Below are 19,624 nucleotides of genomic sequence, written 5' to 3'. Positions count from 1 at the left end.
ACTTTAAAGCTTCTATCAAATTGTTCAAATTTCAATGCAAAATTCATAACCCTTGACTGCAGGAAGTGCACAACGAAAATGGAAACCCATAAAATTCAATTAACTAGCAGGCGACTATGGTTTAGGATTTAAATGGCTTAGAGAAACTGATTTTGAACTGTATTTAAATTAGAATAAGTGTTAGTGGTAGAAAGGCAGGTGCAGCAATTTATCTTTTTTGTTGTTATTTTATTTTAATATTTTTTCTCCTTTCAAGTGCCAAGATTCATTTCTGAAATGGGGTGCAGGAGAAGGAAAAAAATTAGTGAGGGATGCACACAGCAGTGTGAAAATTACCTGCATGAACAAATTTACTATTGTTATTACTATACAGAAATGCATGAGGAACGATCCAGAGCTACACCGACAATATATCACTTTGCCGACTTGAAAATGTCATCATGAGAATGTTTCCCCATTGTGAATGAGACAAGTATGCTATTTGCTAAATCCCGCATGGCCAACATAAGCCATGGAGGAAAATGTGTCAATGTAAATCTAGACCACACAGTAGCTAAGGAAGAAGCTGCAAAGATACCGTCAAAGTATCCATTAACAGAGATGACATATGATACCCGGTCACACAAATTGTCTGGATAGAGAACAGCTGAAGGGCAACGGGGGGAGGAAGGAGAGAGGAAGGGCGAGCTAGTAGGGGGATGTATGACTACTTTAGTGGATTTGCGCTGTTAAACATGCCACTGATACCTGAGGGGAAAATAACGAATCATTAGATCTAATCAATAGACCTCCATCTCCCACTTCATTTTTATATTTGCTCAACACTCACATCTCTTTTTCCGCCGCCACTCACATAAAAGAACACTCAACCTCAGCATGTTCATCCTCTTCAAAGTGTAGGGAAGAATTCCAGAGAAAATTCCACTCAAGCTGACTTAAGAGTGTCATTATGTTTTGTTAAATGTTAACCTCTTCAAAGAAATGAGTTTTTCGCCCTTGTGCCGCTATAGTTCAACTCTCTGCAAACACGGAACCAGAAAAAAAGAAGATACAACACTCATGTCTGATCAAGTGCATGCATCGCCAAACAAGACCATAAGCTGCACTGTATCATAAGGCACAGTCTCAATGAGCAGGACTATTTTAGGAAAATTTATATATAGGGTGCACTAGATTATTAAGATGCACCAGGTTTATAATGTGCTCTGAAGATTTTTGAGAAAAAAAATGGATTTTAAATGTGGGGATGGGATGAGATCTCATGCGACGAGAAGATTAAAATGATTTCTCATCCCTGCATAGGATGAGATTTTTTTTTTTGGCTTGTTATAATTAAAACAATAATGAATAAATACAGATTTTTTGGATACATTTTTTTCTGTCTTTAATACAGTGGAACCCCTAGATACGAACGCTTCTGCACACGAAATATTGACTTCACAGGTAAAGATTTGGCCAAATGTTTGCTTCTTAATACGAGAAATAATTCAATATATGAGTGATAACTTGCATGACCCAAGAGAAAACTCGAATTCCTGCACACATTAAACGTGCCATACCACAGGCACCAGTATCCTGCTCTCCATTGGTCAGAATCCCTCACATTCATGCTCTCCTATTGACTGTGCTGTACAGCAGCGGTCCCCAACCTTTTGATCACCACGGACCAGTCTGTGCTGCTCTCAAAACCACATCATCCTTCTCACTATGTATGTTTTCACTATGAAATACCAACAGTGGCCAGAAGCAGCGCAAAAAAACAAAGATGAAGCCAAACGCACCAAATGCCAAAAGCACAAACTAAATCAGTTCCAAAACATTATTTCGGGAGCGGCCAACCGGTGGTTGGGGACCCCTGCTGTACAGTACAGCTCGCTAGTGTACAACTTCCTCCTTGTCGTTCAGTAAGACCAAAGACAACGCCGAAGACAATGCAGGCAAAGGAACATCGCAGCAAGTAGGCCTACCTTTAGTTTTCAAGGCTTCACCTGGGTAATTCGATAAATTTAAAAGGAGGGTTTGCATTCATTCCGTGATACGACATGAGGAAGCTGCCAGCGCTAACATGCTAACATTCAACACCTCCCATAAAGCTCTAAAGGAGATGTAGATGCAAACGCCTGGGTAACGAGGCACTTTTTTGTGGAGCAGGTTTACTTCACTTTGCAGTTGCATTAGTCAAATCTGATGAAAATTACAATTTCAATGTTTTGTGCTTTTTTTAAGTTCAAGTGGAATGAAAGCTGCTTTTTACAGCCATTTTTTGAAAAAAAATCTGATAAAAATTAAAGTTTCAATGTTTTCAGTTTTTTCAATTAAAGTTCAAGTGGAATCAAAGCTAATGTTTACAGCCATTTTTCAAATAAAATTTGATGAAAATTAGTTTCAATGTTTTTAGTTGTTTTAATCAAATGACGTTCAAGTAGAATTAAAATGATTGTTTACAGCCCCTTTTTCTGTTATTTGCCTGACATCTATCGAAAATTGTGTTTTTTGAAAGGTTAGGTACAATATTATAAAATTTAATTTGGCCTTTATTTCGAGCTTGAAACCAATTAGGCAAGTTACATGTAAAGTGTGATTCACTATAAGAACGATTCAGGACACAAACTGCACTCCGGAACGGATTAAATTCGTATATCGGGTTTCCATTTTATATTGTTAAATGATTGAATCGATCCTCAAAATCAGATGACTCAGACCCGAGTGCAAAATATGTTATCTGGACATCCCTAGTTAGGATGAATACTTCTACCATTCCATTCTTAGGAAGTAACAATATCAGATCATTAGTGAGCCATTTTTAGAACAAGCCAATGGGCTGCTCATATGTTCATTGTCTCTTCTGCTCTAAAGGGTCAGTTTGTATTTTGCCAATACATTCTGTCACGTCATAGCCTTCTTTAGGTCAGACCATGACATAATATTTTCCAAGCCTTGTCCATCATGTGACACTTCCCATGGAAAATGTCCACTCAGCATTTTATATTCCATTTTAAAACAAGCTGCACTGACGTGCTGAGTCAGAAATGAGATAGAAGTGAATTCACGTTGATTGTTGAAGCCTTCCAAAGTTTTCTTTGGCTGGGTTCACACTGCAGCCTAAAGTGACCCAATTCAATTTTTGGGGGGCCCTATTCGACCTGTGTCTGATCTTTTGATGGCAGTGTGAAAGACACATATTTACTGGCCACTTGGGTATGTGGTACTAAGTCCGATACATATCTGATGCTTTTGACATGTGACTTCAGTCTGAACTACCAGGTTGCTTTCATCCGACTCGCACGAAACAAAGAAGTGACAAACATCACAATTCTGCACTTACAATGTAGGAGGGCAGATTGGAAAAAATAAAATAGGGGATGAGGCAAAAACAACTCAATGAAGGGAGAACGAGGTGCATTTTGTCTCTGTCTCTTTCTCTCTCGCCCTTGCTCAGTGACCGCCTACTCGGAACAAGTGCGAGAGACGTTGCTGGCACTGCACAAAATGTAATGAAAAAATATCTCACCTTCTCCCTTCTTAATTTACTCCTTAAATTTAACAGATTGAAAATATTATGGCTAAGAGAGTCATTTCAAATTTGCCAGATACTTCCGTAAACATGTGAAGCATGTCAGCTGTCTGCTCTGTCACAATGTCCTAAGCACGCATGGGACAGTTTTGACCTGTTAAAAGTCTCATTTATTAGGAAATGTTGAACAAACAATTGAAATTGCGAATTAAACCCTGCAATGTGAACCTAGCCTTAAATACTTTGTATCATTAAACATAATCCTGTGTCACTCTCTCTTTCCTGTGACAACCTCAGTGATATTTGCCTGTTGACGCTAAGAATCTTCTCTCCCTTAGGAAGCACAACATCCTAAGCCCTTCATGTGTCTTCTAGACAGATGTGTAAACCAGATGTTCTTGCACTGAGGACAAACAACCACGGAGACATTTGATGCACATGACTGTGTTTTGCTGTACTGCAGTGTTCTGATTGAGTGTCTGCACCATCCAACAGCTTTTAGTTCCAGTCTTGTCATGTTTTCTCAGCTCTCTCAACCCCATCAGGAAAGGAGGCGGTTTTGCTAATGGATTCTATCCCAGGTTTTAAAGGCAATGAAGGTCAGGAGGATCAGAACTTTACCAAAGTGGATTTCTCATGTGATTCAACCACACTACAATAAAACAGACACTTGATATTTTATTCATAGAGAGCAAGACAGCTATTTTTAAATCCAAAATATGCAGGTGAGTGGCATCTTAGCCCATTCCCACTGCTATGTGCTCCATTAGCTTCTGCAGAGCCAGCCAAGCAGGCATTACAGTTGCTGGCTTGCTGTGTAATTTCAGAGATGTAAAATTTACTCTGGGCAATGTAGGAGTCACTCAAGAGAGTCATCAAAAATGTTCTGCCTGAGCCAACTGGAATTGCGGGAGGAAACTAGACCTTTAAAAAAACGGATTTGCATTTGAATCACGTTCATCAAAAGAACAGATGTAAAAGCTTTCAAGAGTGTTCAGAGATATTTTTTCTTTTGCTATCTAAACTGGACGCAGTGTCTGTTAGCATGAGTTATTTCATATCACGAGGTGCTGATATTATAATTGACTCCCTTATTTATTTGACTTATTTGAACAAACAGAATGTTGGCTATAAAACGATTATTTTGAAAATCTGCTGTTTGTCAAAAGCAGCTTTAACATTTTGCGTCGGCCACTTAGCATAATTGCCTGTCAAGGTTCACTGTTGTTGTAAAAAAAAAAAAGGAAAAAACACAATTTTTAGAACACACATTTGCACTTTAACTCGTATCTTCCCTTTTGCTTACTTGTTCACACATCTAGTTGAAGTTTTTGTTACAATATCAATAAATAAATACAAATTGATATTTTTTGTTCTTGTTTTGCAAAAACATGCATGACTGGCAATTATGATATGAGGCTAGAATATGACAAATTAAATACTAAATCAAAGAAACTGAACAAAACTGAATACAATCATTCCTGCAGGCCGCAGTTTAACAGACTACTTTCATCCTTCAAACTATATTTGAACTTGGCGATGTGATGAAATCTAAGTAGTTATGCAAGACGGTTGAGAGGAATAAACAAAAAAATGTCTTGTATTTGCTACTCTGTTTTTAGAGCCATTAAGCCAATAACATATTTCTCTCTGAAAAAATAATAATTGAAGAAAAGGGAGGCTTGTTGGCCAATTGATCAATCTACAAAGCCCAAGTCCTTACAGAGGAGGTTGTGCCGCCCATTCTCCGCCCATATAAAAAGATAACATTTCATTATTTTCTGCTGTTGTAGTCCTATCTTGGGCTTCATTCTTGTCACCCTCATAGTGTTCAAGTCATCCGTAGTAAGTTTCCAAGTAGCGCAAAAATATCCACTCCTTCTCAACTAGCAGCCATATTAACTTATTCAGGACTATGGACGAGAATTCTCATCTTTTAAAGAAGTAATAACAACAATAAATAATAAAAATCTGGTCAAATACGTTTTTGTTTTTTGTTTTTTATGAAGAGGTGCTGTCACCCTTGACTAATACTTACCAAATACAAGCCAATTGAGCACTGTAGTGATAACTGTGACCATTGAATGGCAGTGTTTTCACACAAAAGTAAGGAATGGAAGTCAATCTTGATATTTATGATACCACCCATATTTACTACATAGACATAGCACACAACATTGTGTTGGCCTTGAAAGGTGAGTGAAAATGCTCAAAGTACTGGTCCTCTCAAGGTTTCATTTTCCAGTAACGTTAGGCACTGAAAGTGTTAACGAGCAGTAGAATTTCATGCTGTGTTTAAATGAAATGGGAATTTTGAGATTCAAGTTTTGCTAAATTTGATTTTGTTTTGTCTCTTTTATGTGTTAAGTCATTTTCGTAAAATGAAGAAAAAGAGACCGTATCTCAAGGTTTTACTGTATTTGATATATATATATATATATATATATAGTGAGAGAGAGAGAGAGAGAGAGAGAGAGAGAGAGGAAGAACAAGATAGAGAGAAAGAGAGTGTGTCTGTGTGTGTCTGTGTGTGTCTGTGTGTGTGCGCGCCCACATGTGAGTTTTGTTTAACACCCTGACCTCCAGGCACAATTTCTCCAATCAAAAAATCGAAACATCTCATAACATGTGCCGACATTCACTGCCATCCAGGCCAAAGACTTCTAATTAAACCTCTTGGGGGACATCACAGGGTCAGCTGGAGGCTTGTCAAAGAATCGCAGATGCACTTACAGCTTTCGCAGCAAAGAGTCAGCAACCTTATCAAAAGTAATGAATCCTTGTCCAGACTTTTTAACTGCTCTAAAAACAGCTTACTTAAACGTTTTCCCCCTAATGAGAGGAAGTGATTAAAATGCTGTGTCATGCTCCTACTTGCAAATTTTGATGAAGAAAATTGCAAAAGGCAGATTGCTCAGAACAGGTTTTCAATTCAAAGAGAAGAATGTTAAAAGCACAAAAGAATAGTCCGAGGAAAATTAACAGAGAGCCGAAGCTAAACCTAGACAGTGCAAGACTAGATATTGCAATTACATATCTTCATATCCAAACCCTAACTTTCCATCCTTTTTTTGGACTAATAAATAAACTCTTGACATATTATAGTGTACAGTTGGCATAAGTATCAAAAAGGCAGCTTGCTAGATCATGTGGTAAATGAATCTGCTTCACAGTCAAAAGTGTGAATGTGAGGCTGAATGCTTGTCTGTCCATTGGCTGGTGACCAGTCCAAACCTCTAAACCTGATATCAACTGGTCCCCTGCTTACCCGTGATCCTGAAGAGGATTAACAGCAAGAAATGGGTGGTCTGGTGGTTTCAACTTTTGAAATGTCACAATGTGCTAAACTGAACTCAAACATCCAGCTATTATCACACTTCTCAAAAGACAGTCGATAAACTTGGGATTCCAACAACTGGTTGACAACTAGAATTACAAAAAAAAATTAAAATGTAGCTCACAGCAGAATTCTATCATCTACCTATTTCATCACCAAAGCTTAAACAACAGTGGAAATATTAACAAAATAATGTAAATACAAATACAAATAAATGTTTTTTTTACGATTTTAAATCACCAGCGGTGCTATGTTGTAATTTAGTCACTATATTTATATTATCTGTTTTGTTTGAAATTTGAACCACCTCCAAGAGTGTACACATAAAGCGACTATTAAGGAAAAAATTCACTCATCGCAGTGTTTAAAGCTTTTTTTTTTAAATTATTATTTGAAAGACCAGTTTAAAAACCTCTAGGCAAACCTCTAAGTCAGATAAACAACTGCTTGTGTTATTTGCGATAGACCAACATGGATTTCTCAGGGAGCATATGATGCAGACAATTAGTTAAAGAGGCTGATAACCGATATTTCAAGTTGATTTTCATTTTCAGTAAAAGGGAAAATATTGGCATCAAAGTTAAAAAAAAAACGATGCATGAAATGATTTCTGATTTACGAAATTTCTTGTTGTACAAAATTTTAATATTGGCTAAAACTCATTTTTGTTTAGAAATTCTAACAAAACATTGAGGGAGTTCCCACTTTCAAGGTTATGAGTCAAGTTGAAAGTTAAAGACGTAAATACCTACCTATATTTTTCTACAGTGAATAAAGTTCTCCAAAATTTAAAAATAGCAAAAATGTTAAGTTTTTCATATATTTTTGTTTTAATTAAAAACAGAGAGTGCAAACTCTTTCCAATGTCAAACTGAAAATTAAATAAATACTAGCCTGAAATTAAAAGTTTTAGATTCATCTGTTGTGTTTTTCTTTTTTTTTTTTTAAAGTAGATGCCGATATTCATCAAAATATTTAATATCGGTGGCGATGATTGGCCCAGACAAATACCAGTCTATCCCTACTAAATACATGCCACTTCCTCCAAATATTTGGACAAGGTACCAGTATGCTTGTGTCAGTGAAAATGCATGCATCCCTTACCTTTCCAAAGTCCCTGACGTCAAAAAGGTCAAATGCCTCAAAAAGCTCAGTTTTCTTCATGCCAAATGTGTCATTGCAGGCCGCCAGAAAAGTTCTGATGTTCTTCAGGCATAGGAACTGTATTGGGAAGAGAAAGATTTTAAGTGAATGAGCAAACAGGAACTGCAATGTTATTTGCACCAAAGAGCTACCTATATCTTCATGATTTATTTTATCAGAGCTACACGATTTGCTAAACAGACACTGAGCAGGTAACATGTATTTTAAAGTTTTTTTGAAAAGAGTCTGAAATTGGTTGCATTGAAAAGGATGAGCTTTAAGACGCGAGGGTGACTATTTCCGGAAATTTTAATAATCAAGTGCATTTACAGTGCCTTGTAAAGTTTTATCAAGATAATTTTCTCTCTTTATATAAGCTATTTACTTAGATTGTAGGTGTATACAATACTCTTTATTTTTAGTGTAATGATCACAATGAGGTTTTGCTAAAACTCTTAACAGCCATAAACTGGAATAAAATTGATAACTCTATGAAGTGAACCTCTGGTATTATGTAAGATTTACCAAAACCGTTCTTTGAGACTGTGATACGTTTTTATATGGAAAGCAGTGATGCAGACGGGAGTGAAGAGGAAGGTGTCACCAGAGTTAAGTTAGCCAACATGCGGTATCTCTGGCTTGTGGCTGTTATGCTTCCTGTAATTGATACAGGATGGAAACTGGGGAGCATGCTGATGAAAGAACTTTTTTTTCAAGAAGTGATGTTTTTGCCACATCACTATCCACCCTCACTCATGGGACGATGTTAACCAGATGACCTCATGTACAAATGTGCATTCAATAACGAACGCTACATCGATGTGAACTTAATTGTGCTTTGGTAGAGCAAATCAAAAAGAGCTAAACATAAAGTACACTTTTGTGAATTAAAACTGTATGTACCAAGTACAACTCAATAAAGCATTTGCAAAGCAAGGTCAACTTAAACAATTTTTGATGACACTGTAATTGTACTGACAGTCCTGTACTGCACAAAACTAATAAGTCACTCATAGTTAATTATGTCGTTAGCAATATTACTGAATAATGACTACAGATGCTGTATTTAACACAATGACTAAAATATACAAATTTATGTAGCTTTTGTTATGCTGCTATATGGGGGGTTTATTGCCAACATTTAACTAGACTTCACAGACAAAAGTGAAACTGAAATTGAAATGCTTTCTCTGTTCCTGCAAATGTCAGTTTAGTCCAGATGAGAGTTTTAAACCAAAACCTCCATGGTATCAAACTAAAACTGAAAATTTTACTGTGTTGTAAACGGGGCCTGATGATATTCGGTATATTTAATGCTTCCAGTGATTGCTACTCTGTTAGCCAACCTTTGTGAATTGTTTGAGTTGAGGTATTATTCAAAAAGACTAACTCCAATTGAATTATGTTTTGGAGATATCATCATGAGAAAGAAAACAGCACTGGAGTCAATGAGCTCCTGATAATATAATTTATTATCTAAAAAAAAAAAAACTGTAGACCAGCTGCAAATGAGCGCTGTAACTATATTATTGAATGCTTACATTTGTACACACATCAGTCTATTTTATCCGACAAGCGCATCTTGTCCGCCTGCTGTTTCTAGAGAGTCCCTCGGGATTCACTATATTATCTAAGGGAAGCAGCTTCAAGTTCACACAGCACATACAAGCACAGTGACAAACCAGCCTGCTGCATTCCGAGCGCAGCGAATTAAAGCCAAAGGGGAACTTTTGCACAAGCAGTACTAATAAACCAAATGTAAGACAATAATAGGAACTTGAACAGGTCTTTAAATAGTAAATTGTCAGATACAATCTATTTCTTGTTAGTTAAAATGCATTGACATTGAAAATTGAGAACAAGAGATGCGATTAAAACGCTATCGCTGTTAAATTAAGGTGCGACATACGAGGCCATGTTGGAGGGCGATCTTTCTCCCTTCGCCGCCCCCCCTTCCCCCCAGTTATCGTAGTCTATCGTTCGACATTTATTGTTAGAGTTGAAAACACCAACGGACTTTGAGCAAGCATAATATTAAAATTACAAATATATATTTATATATATATTTATGACAACTTAACAGCCTGCAGCGACACGGCCAACTGATTCGGACAACCCTTAGCAATCTTATCAAATTAACAAGTGCACGTCGAGCATTTTCGGGAGAAAACAAAAATACCAAACCCAAATATATAAATAAATACGTGGAAACAGCGCGAAGTAACACAAAACCGAAAATTATGTTTGTTGTATTACAAAATAAACGCACCTAAAAAAAAGACGTCACAGATGTGTAATGAGGACGTTGTGCGCTTCAGACCAGGTCTTCTATGGAAATTTGTTGGCACGACAACTGCGAGTTAAATATAAATTGAAATAACAACCCCCAAAAAATAAAAAAGTACAACTCTAATTAAGAAAATACAAAAATAAAAGTAATACAAAATATAAAATTAAAAAATTGAAAAAACGTGCAGTGTGCGCAGTGTGCAAGATTGCCTTATGGGCGCAGTGTGGTGACGTGCTATGACTATGCGTGGAACGCATGCTAGCGAAAGTTTTCAGTTGATCTGTAATAAAACAGTCGTTTTTCACAGATTTGGAAAAATGTGTCCTTTTGAATCATGTTATATTACCCGTGCCCCAACAGCGTTTGTGTGTAAATATTGCTTATTTGAAGGAATCACTCCCGGAAGTATATGCTAATGTCTCCCTAGTGTCATTAGCTATAGCATTAGCATAGGTGATTTTTATTATATAAACAAAGAGTATTTTGTATTTCAATATATAACAAGTGTAATTCCTATTGTTGAATGTCACAAAGTAATTCCGACTGTGTCATTAAACTGTTCAAAGCGCAGGGGAATGAAAATTACATTATGTCAACAAGAAAAAGTAACAGGTGCATTCAGGATACTTACACGTCTTGAGGAACGTAAACCGACACGGTAACGTAATTTTTTCAAATCGAGAGAAACCAAAATCAAGATTAAATTTCCATTTGTTGTCGCCCCTACTTCGCGAAAAAAAAATACACAAAAGCATACAGAAATCATTCTTACCATTTTGAAAGGAACATCCGTCCACCCTCTCAGCGGGAAAAATTTGGACATCTCCATGCCAAAAACTAATAAAAGTAATAAACAAATGCGATGTCCCCGAACAAGGAATTTAAATGTTGAACTGAAATATGACTGGCTAAGATGAACTCTCTTTCATCCTTTGACCATAAAGAGGTCAGTGACAGTTTGTCGCTTCAATAAAATAGTAGGCCGGGCACATTAGACGCAATGTGATGCCAACGTCTGCCTTACCGTTATTAGAGTCTGAGTTTGAATCTCTGTTTTTGCTCTCCTATGGAAAGTTGTCAAACTCAAGAACTTTTCTTTTTTTTTCTTTTTTTTTTTTTTAATATTTCCACAATCTTTTGTTGACTTTATTGTTTTTAAAAAGTATATAATAAGGGAAATACAGTACATAATATATAAAAAATATATATATCTTGATTGATCTACTTTTATATTTTAACGAAACAAAACAGGCATGTTCATTTGAAAGGTTCAGATACACATCATGCTGGGACAACCCCAAAATCAAAAACACAAGGAAGACACATATCATAATTTCTGTATTTTATGATGCAACCTTCAAATATCCTTCTGAGGGAAGATGACAGATCTCACTATTTAAGCAGGCGAAATACAATTTACAAAGAATAGTCCATAAAGACCTTTAAATCCCACTACTACATTTACTCACGGACCAAACATCTGGAATATCAAATAAAAAGGCCTGAGAGTCAAATCATCTTAATGATGCTCTTTTTGATATGCGTCAGGCAGTGCTTTGTGTCCTCAATACGTATCCAGTTTCTGCTTATGTACTTCTTCATACAAGTCCAAGCTCCATAGCAACAAGCTGAAGCCTTTTTATGGCCCCTGTGCGTATTGTAGAGCGTAATGAAATCCAGTTTGTGTACGCTCACTGCACGCCGCACGGCGAAGGCTTGTCTTGCATTGCATGAACCTTGAGAAATGTAAATAAATGATCATCAACTGTAATTCATATATATATATATATATATATATATATATATATATATATATATATATATATATATATATATATATATATATATATATATATATATATACACACACACACTGTATATATATATATATATATATATATATATATATATATATATATATATATATATATATATATATATATATATAATCAAATAAATCACAGTTGTGAGCATCTAGTATCGGCGTGTAATGATGCTTTACAATGATTATTTATTAGGGCAAGAAATATGTGATGAAAAAATATATGTGTTGATCTTTTTTTTTCAGTGGTCGGTTCACACAAAAGAACCACTCAAGCTAAGTACAGGGTGGCAATCTATTTGATTCCATTTCTTCTTGTTGTCAAAAGAAATGTGTGGAAAATAAATCGTCCAGAGCTTTTAAATGTCCTATAATCTTCTGTCAAGCTTTTTTTTTTTTTTAAGGTGCCATATCATATTTGATATGTGACAGACAGTTGAAGCTTGCAGATGGCATGTTTGCCTTGTTGGTTGACCAACCAGGAAATGAGAGGGACCGCACAAACGAAGACACTGATTAAAAAAAAAAAAAAAAAAGCCTGGTTTATCTTACAATCTTTGTACCGGGAACCATGACTTGACATCGCTTTTGACTGTGGACCCTTTTGATTACATCAAGAATAGAGTGATATTGATGAACTAAACAAATCAAAGCATCAAAACTACGTACACTGGCTGAAGTCTTTCCAATTTTTTTGCAGTCACTTTCATGACACTGAGTACATTTGGGGTCCACCTCCATTGCATATCTTATCATATTTCCTTTGAGGGACTTTACTGTTTTTTCCACTCCTTCTGGCACGTTTGTCCTCTTTAGGTAGGAGGAAATAGCTGTGCTTGGCGTGCCTGGTGTTACTAAGCCACATGCTTTTCCCATCTTTCCCTGCATCCATTTTGTATTGTTCTTGGTCAAGGTGAGCTGGAGCCTGCTCTTCTTGACCTTTGGGTGAGATAGAAGATAGATCACTATTTAATAGCAGAATATTTGTCACTAAATAATGGTTTGTGATCCAAAAAGGGAATTTCTGAGCATTAGAAGCTGAAGTCCATTCCTTTTGTTAATGCAGTTTTAGATCCGCATAACCGAGAATCAATCAGGGAGTTGTACAAGTGTGTTTTTGACAGCAGAGGGGCATTACTGCCTCTAAAACACAAGCCATCCAATTATTAAATCAATACTTTCATCTCACATCTCCACTCATTATAGAACTCCAATGCAACACTGATAAAAGTGTAATATCTCTTTTTTACCTTTTTACACCAATAAGCTTTAAACTGTTCAACATGTACAATACGTCATGTGCACCAGCTGTGGTTGCAGCAGATAATATATATAAATAATATGAAATTCTTGTAATCCAATTTTCTAAATGTAAAGACAATCAGGAGACAAGACCACATCAACACACACACACATTCTCCCCAGCATGCTACCTCCCCAATGCTGCCAATAAATAATGTTCCTATAGCCATTTTCCATGAAATCCTAGTTTTAACCCCAATGACCCCCACATAGACACAGAGACTGAGCCCCATCCCCCACAAGTAGAGAGAATTGAACTACAGCAACTATGTGTGATATGAATCCTGTTTGCTACAAGAACACAGCTTATGTAGTCTTAGCTGATACAGTTGTGAAAATATGATGCAGACCTGATTGAGTTATGTAAAATGGTCAAAATATTCTTGGCATGCTGTGGTGCAGTTTTACACCCATGCTAACTGCTTCAGCGTTTTGTTTTGGGCTTATTTTTATGCATTTGAGTTTATTGGATTATACTGGTCAACACTTTAAGTTGGAAAAAATGAGTACCCATTCTCTCCTTATTCAACTGTTGTAAATTGGGCAGTGGGTAACAGCAGCTGGTCATTAATGTAATGAATTAATTTGTAAATCTGTAATGTAATAAATAAAAGAATCCTGCCTGTGCTCAAAATATCGATATGCATTTGAATGTACCTCAACTCTCATGCACAGCACAAGACATCGACACTCCCGTCAACAGCTAGCCATGCCAATGCTGGAGACTTGTGCCATTTCCCGCAGTGATGGCGTGAGTACCTTGCACTGTTTTTTTTTCATGTAATTATCGTCATTTCTCTTTTTTTATTATCTTTTTTTGGAGTACTTGATAGGCTTCCGAAAGAGTCAAATGAATATCACAAAATGGAAATGAGAAATGTAACAAGAGAAAGTATTGTGTGGACTAATGTGAAGTCCTGGTGCATCGTAGATGAGCTCGGTACTTGGCTAAAACTGCTGATACGCTGCGCTGCTACCTACCGGCCCACTAAGCACTAAAATGTCCTTTGAGTCTCAAAAGTCATAAGTTACAATTTCTACTCTCTGCAAGTCATACTCCATCCTGATCATTCTTCATTATACAAATAAGGGCATTCCCACTTCCAGTATTGACAACAGCAATCTATCACTTCCCTTTTTACATACAGTAAATGTCCCCGCTGACCCCCATGGAGTCAATAATCTACGGAAATGCATGAGGCTTTGGCTGTATTCATGCTCTTCATACTATAGGACGAGCCTAGTGTGTTGCTATCAGCAATGTGCACCTGACTTGGGTTGCAGTTTTCCACCACAGTGAACCTGACAGTAAAATGTTCCAGACACATTGCTTCAGGACATGAGCATGAATATAGGTTTGGTTACATCAAGAATTTTGCCTTTTGAATGTCATCTTAACATTTATTTTGAGCAGGGGAAAAGGGAGCACGGTTTCCAGCATGCGATGTTTAAAATAGCAATTATGGTAACGATGTTTGGCCATTATTGATTTTCTTGAATGTTTATTAATCAAATTGAACCCTTCATGCTATGTAACATAAGATTTATAGCACATACACCCTGCAATTGAATGTCTTCTAATCAAATTCACAGGCATTTCTTATATTTTAATGTGCACGGTAGCAGTCTTGGCCATGGCACTGGACAGTTGCCTTGGTGATGGAATGAAAGTTCAACACGTTTTATGTGCACATACAGCGTACTGTACATGCACCAATGCTATATACTACATGATCTTGTCTTGGCCAATAACTATATGCAAGTCATTGTATATGCATACAGCAGAACATGCACATGCATGACATTGAGTTGACACTGTGGAACAAACCAGTGTGACTGAACTAAGCTGCACTGGAATAGTAAACCATGGTGCCTCGACTTGACATGGCGTGCATAGCTGCAGTAATGTGCATTCTGGTGGAATACTTGTGACTCAAGAGCTGCTATTTGCTAAAGCTCTACAAGTGTAGAAAAATAGTATATTACTGTATATGTAAAATGAATGATATATGCAGCATCATGTAAAAAGTTATAGATGTACATGCTTTAAGGAAAGATGAGAATGTTACTTGATTTTCTTTAGCAGTTTATTTTATAAGAAATAATGTCATGTTATGTTCGGTACTTTTTTGATTAAACGTGTGATCAACTACTACCAGTTGCTCTTTTCTAACAGTGCTGTCATGAACGGACTATTTTGGTCACTAGGGATGCCAGGTATCAGTATGAGTGCCGATGGCAGCCTTTTTCAAGATGTTTATAGTTGCATCGGCACCTGATAGTAGTATCGGCCACAGGCTTTTATAATAAATTTGACCATTTGGAGCAGTTTTTGCATCTTAATATATATAAGTCTCTTTTTAAAATGATTGTTGTCCTTTTTATATACATTGAATAAGAGTTTCCAGATTCAATTTGTTCACTTCCAATACAATATTTTTTTTTATATCTACCGCTACTTTTCAAACATAGAACTCCAGTCAGCAACAGTAGACATAAGAACATGCAATATTCAAAATTGCATGCTAGATCCAGATGCTGCTGGATAGAAGAAGATGTGTGGAGTCTGGATTTGACTGCAAGTGTATGACAACTAAATTAGAGATTTTAGATGCAGACAGATATAATCCAATACTGTTTTTTTGGGTTCATATCAGACTGACCAGTTTTGGAAAAAAGCTCCCTCAATCGTTCTAGTGGTATTGGTACTTGTGATCGGTAACAAGTAAACAATTGAGTATCCTTAGTGATATCAGTCTGGAAAAAAAATAATCGGTGTAGAACATCTGCCATGGTCATAATTCTAATTTGTTGCAAAATAAATAAAAAAGATAAACAATGTTATAATCAATTATTATTAATCAATAAGTAATATCAAATCCTACTAGACACCCATCAGACAGACACTCATCACATAAGAGCTTCTTTAATTGAAAAAAAAAAGGCTTTACAAAGACCACCAGCTATATTTTAAACTGACATCTGTCTTCGATTGTACTGATGACTGAATAATAAAACATTTATAATAGTTTTGTGGAATAGAAAATAACATTCTTACAACACAAACTCGAGGATTACCAAAGCAAGAATCATCTTGCTTTGGTAATCCTTGAGTTTGTGTTGTACGAATGACGTAGCACTTCACTAAGAACATTTCTTACAGTGTAGTCCTGATTAGTTATACTGTAGTTGACTATTTTGCAAATATGCCTTTATTTTATTAAGTTTTATACAAAAAATGTTTTATATAAAAATGGTTATGTTCTGCAATCTATCTTCAGGAATTACTGAATACATACCATAATAATAACACTTAAACCACAGGTGTCAAACTCAAGTCCAAATCCGGCCCGTCACATCATTTTATGTGGCCTGCGAAAATAAATCCTTTAAATTTCCTTGCCTCATGCTAAACTCAGTTCCAAAATGTTAAATTGTCATGTACAGTAAAAAATAAAACTGAGATTTTGCACTATTTTTTTGGTTTGTTTCATGACCGTAAAATCAAAAATAAACCATCAAACTGTTATGCTTCTGATTTCAACACTATATAGCTATCAATTTGTTGTGTATAGTAATATTATATGAGAACAAGCAATATGCAAAATTGCTTGTCATTTTGGCCCAATGATGGAAGTTGTAGCCACAAAATGGCCCACGACAAAAGGCCAGATTTAAATGATCAAAGCTTGCCACGACAGTTAAAGGGTGTGGAGGAACCTAGTCGACTGCAGTATAAGGGTGCGTACAAAAAAACCTGCGTTTCAAAGAATTTGGTGGTCTGTAATGTTATAGGAAGAATTGAAAGCACAGGTGTCAAACTCAAGGCCCGAGGGCCAGATCTTGGCCAACCACATCATTTTATGTGCCTGCAAAATGCTGATTTGACTTCAAATTTCTGGCTAAAATACCAAACTTGCAAGCTGTCTTCAACTTTTACACGTTTCTTTGGGAAAAGAAAAAATGTTCCCCATCTCTCTTTTGAACAGTTTTTTTACCGGCCTCTGATGTCAAAACTAGCAAAGTGTGAGACAAACTTGAAAATTGATTTGACTGCACAATTATTCCGGCCCTCTGATAGAAACTAGAACTACAGTGTGGCCCAGGAAAAAAATTAGTTTGACACCCCCGGCTTAAACAGTAAAACATGGTTAATAATTCAGACACGGATGCAACAGTACTTTTAAAACGGAGAGGATCATAAACTGAGGCTCAGGTATGATTATGATGTCTCCGTTTTATGGTCTTCAGGCACATACACACAATCACAAGCGGCTAAAAACATGGATTGTGAGCAACTTTGGCGATTCATGTGGCGGATTCAAGCTGTGTCGCGGACGAAGAAAAAAAGAAACTGCAGTACTCTGAGCAAATTCACGTGGTGCTGCATTCATGGAACGCTCACAGCGTAGGGAAATTAGAAACATTGTACTCAAACAGAACATGAAACGAAACTACAAATAATTAAACAATATGGGCTTTCTAACAACTTGTTTAAAGTTTGTTTGTTTTTTCCTTTGAAAAATGCAATGTGCTTGTTATTATAAAACATATAAACTCACAGAGGTTACATCATTGAAAAAGGGCTGACAACCATTCACCTAACATTTGTGTTTTTGTTAATGTTAGCATGTGTGTTTGTTTTGTTTTTTACAGCCGTTTATACTTCAAAGGTAATGCTTAACAAGTAAAACTCAGTGGGGAAAAACAGAGCTTAATTGCCAGGGTTACTGAATCAGTACAAGCTTGCTTGATCAGCCATGACAAATCGCACTTTGTAGCGTCTTGATTTACTAGCGCCCCAACTTTTGAGTTTTGTACATTGTCATTTGGTTGATTTCAGTTAATCACCAATGCACTTTTATCAAATGTTACAGTCCAAACCATTCAAGTGATTGCTGGCTATTTTTTTTATTTTCTTTTTACATCTTGAAGAGCACAACTATTGGCTTAGCACTTTTGTGACAATAAAAACAAAATGGCTTCTCAATTCAGATTTTTTTTCCCCCACTTCCTATAAAAATGTGTTTGACCTTAGACTCCCTTGTACATGAAACTTTTACCTCCCACATAACTACCCAAACTGTAGCTGCAAATTTTGACTAGTTCTGCCCTCGTATGACCTGATATCTCTATAAGACACCAAAGGAATAGAAACGTTCGTCATCAGCAAACGTCTGCTGCTCATTTTCTAACGTTTGTCTGTGAAAGTGACTTGCAAGTGTCACAGTCTTTGAAGCCCGCCATGTGCAGTACTCACTGTGTGAGAGGTTTCTCAGTCTTTGGTTTCACAGATTTTGGTGTTGGCTTAATTAAAAATACATAGGGACTATTTATTATGTATGATGCTGTTCTGTAAGTGTACAAAAGTAATGTGTATCAGCTCCAGTATATTGTATTCTCACACACTCTACCTGCTGGGTAGATATCTGTGATCATTTATGAATGCCGAAATGTGGCCATCATGCCATCTTTTGTTGGTTTTGTTGATATTGTATCATAATACACCTCCATGCATATTTTCTGCTCTTTTTGATGTTCGTTGGAATTAGACCACACTCTAGCTGGGGCGCTGTCTTCTTCTCGCTTTCACTTTCCAAAAATGAAGATCAAACCTTAGAAGACGGCTTTGCACAGCCAAAGTACAATATTTTTTTTTTTTTTTTTTTTCTCAGTGTGAAAAGAGGAGGCTTTTCTCTTCATTGTGTCTGACGTGTTGCTGCTCTGGGCTGAGCTTTATTGAGGGCATGTTTAGTTTCACTTCCTTCCTCTATTCTGTTTCCTGATTTTTCGTGTTGCCGCTGGTCTGTGTGGGAGATGTGTTCAGCTGTTGTAATAGTTGCGACAATGTTCTATAATCTTGTGTTTTTGACTAAAAGGCAATAGCACCCTCCCAAGCACAGGAATTTAAAATAATATTAATAAGTTGGGATCTTGAGTTGATTCATGACTTCTATTTAAAACAACCTGAGTTTCATAAATCTGAAGTCTACGCGATTTCTGGTAAATGTTAAATTTGGCAGTTTCTGTGGCTCAACCTTTTTTTTTCAAATGATGGAATGTATTTTCAGCTGAGTACCCCTTAACCAGAGAAAAGCATGTCTGGATTAAAATATAGATTGTGTAACATCATCTGTTTCTAGCAAATTTGAAAAACAACAAAAGCATACAAACTTTTGCAAAGGACTCGTTACAACACAATTTAGCAATATGTTA

General features: G+C 36.4%; 1 protein-coding gene across 2 annotated transcripts in view; it reads right to left on the bottom strand.

The window, feature by feature from the left end:
* Nucleotides 1-19,624, bottom strand: part of vav3a (vav guanine nucleotide exchange factor 3a) — a 69,314-nt gene that overhangs the window by 46,751 nt on the left and 2,939 nt on the right. For both annotated transcript variants that reach the window (XM_088402094.1, XM_088402095.1), the window contains exon 2: nt 7,956-8,072. In XM_088402094.1, coding sequence (XP_088258220.1) covers nt 7,956-8,072 — 117 coding nt within the window. The remainder of the gene's footprint in view (nt 1-7,955; nt 8,073-19,624) is intronic.

The sequence above is a fragment of the Hippichthys cyanospilos genome, chromosome 19 (genome assembly GCF_059441005.1).
Source record: "Hippichthys cyanospilos isolate Australia breed blue-spotted pipefish chromosome 19, RoL_Hcya_1.0, whole genome shotgun sequence".
NCBI lineage: Eukaryota > Metazoa > Chordata > Actinopteri > Syngnathiformes > Syngnathidae > Hippichthys > Hippichthys cyanospilos.
The sequence above is the reverse complement of the archived record's forward strand: the minus strand, read 5'-3'. Positions and strand labels throughout refer to the sequence as shown.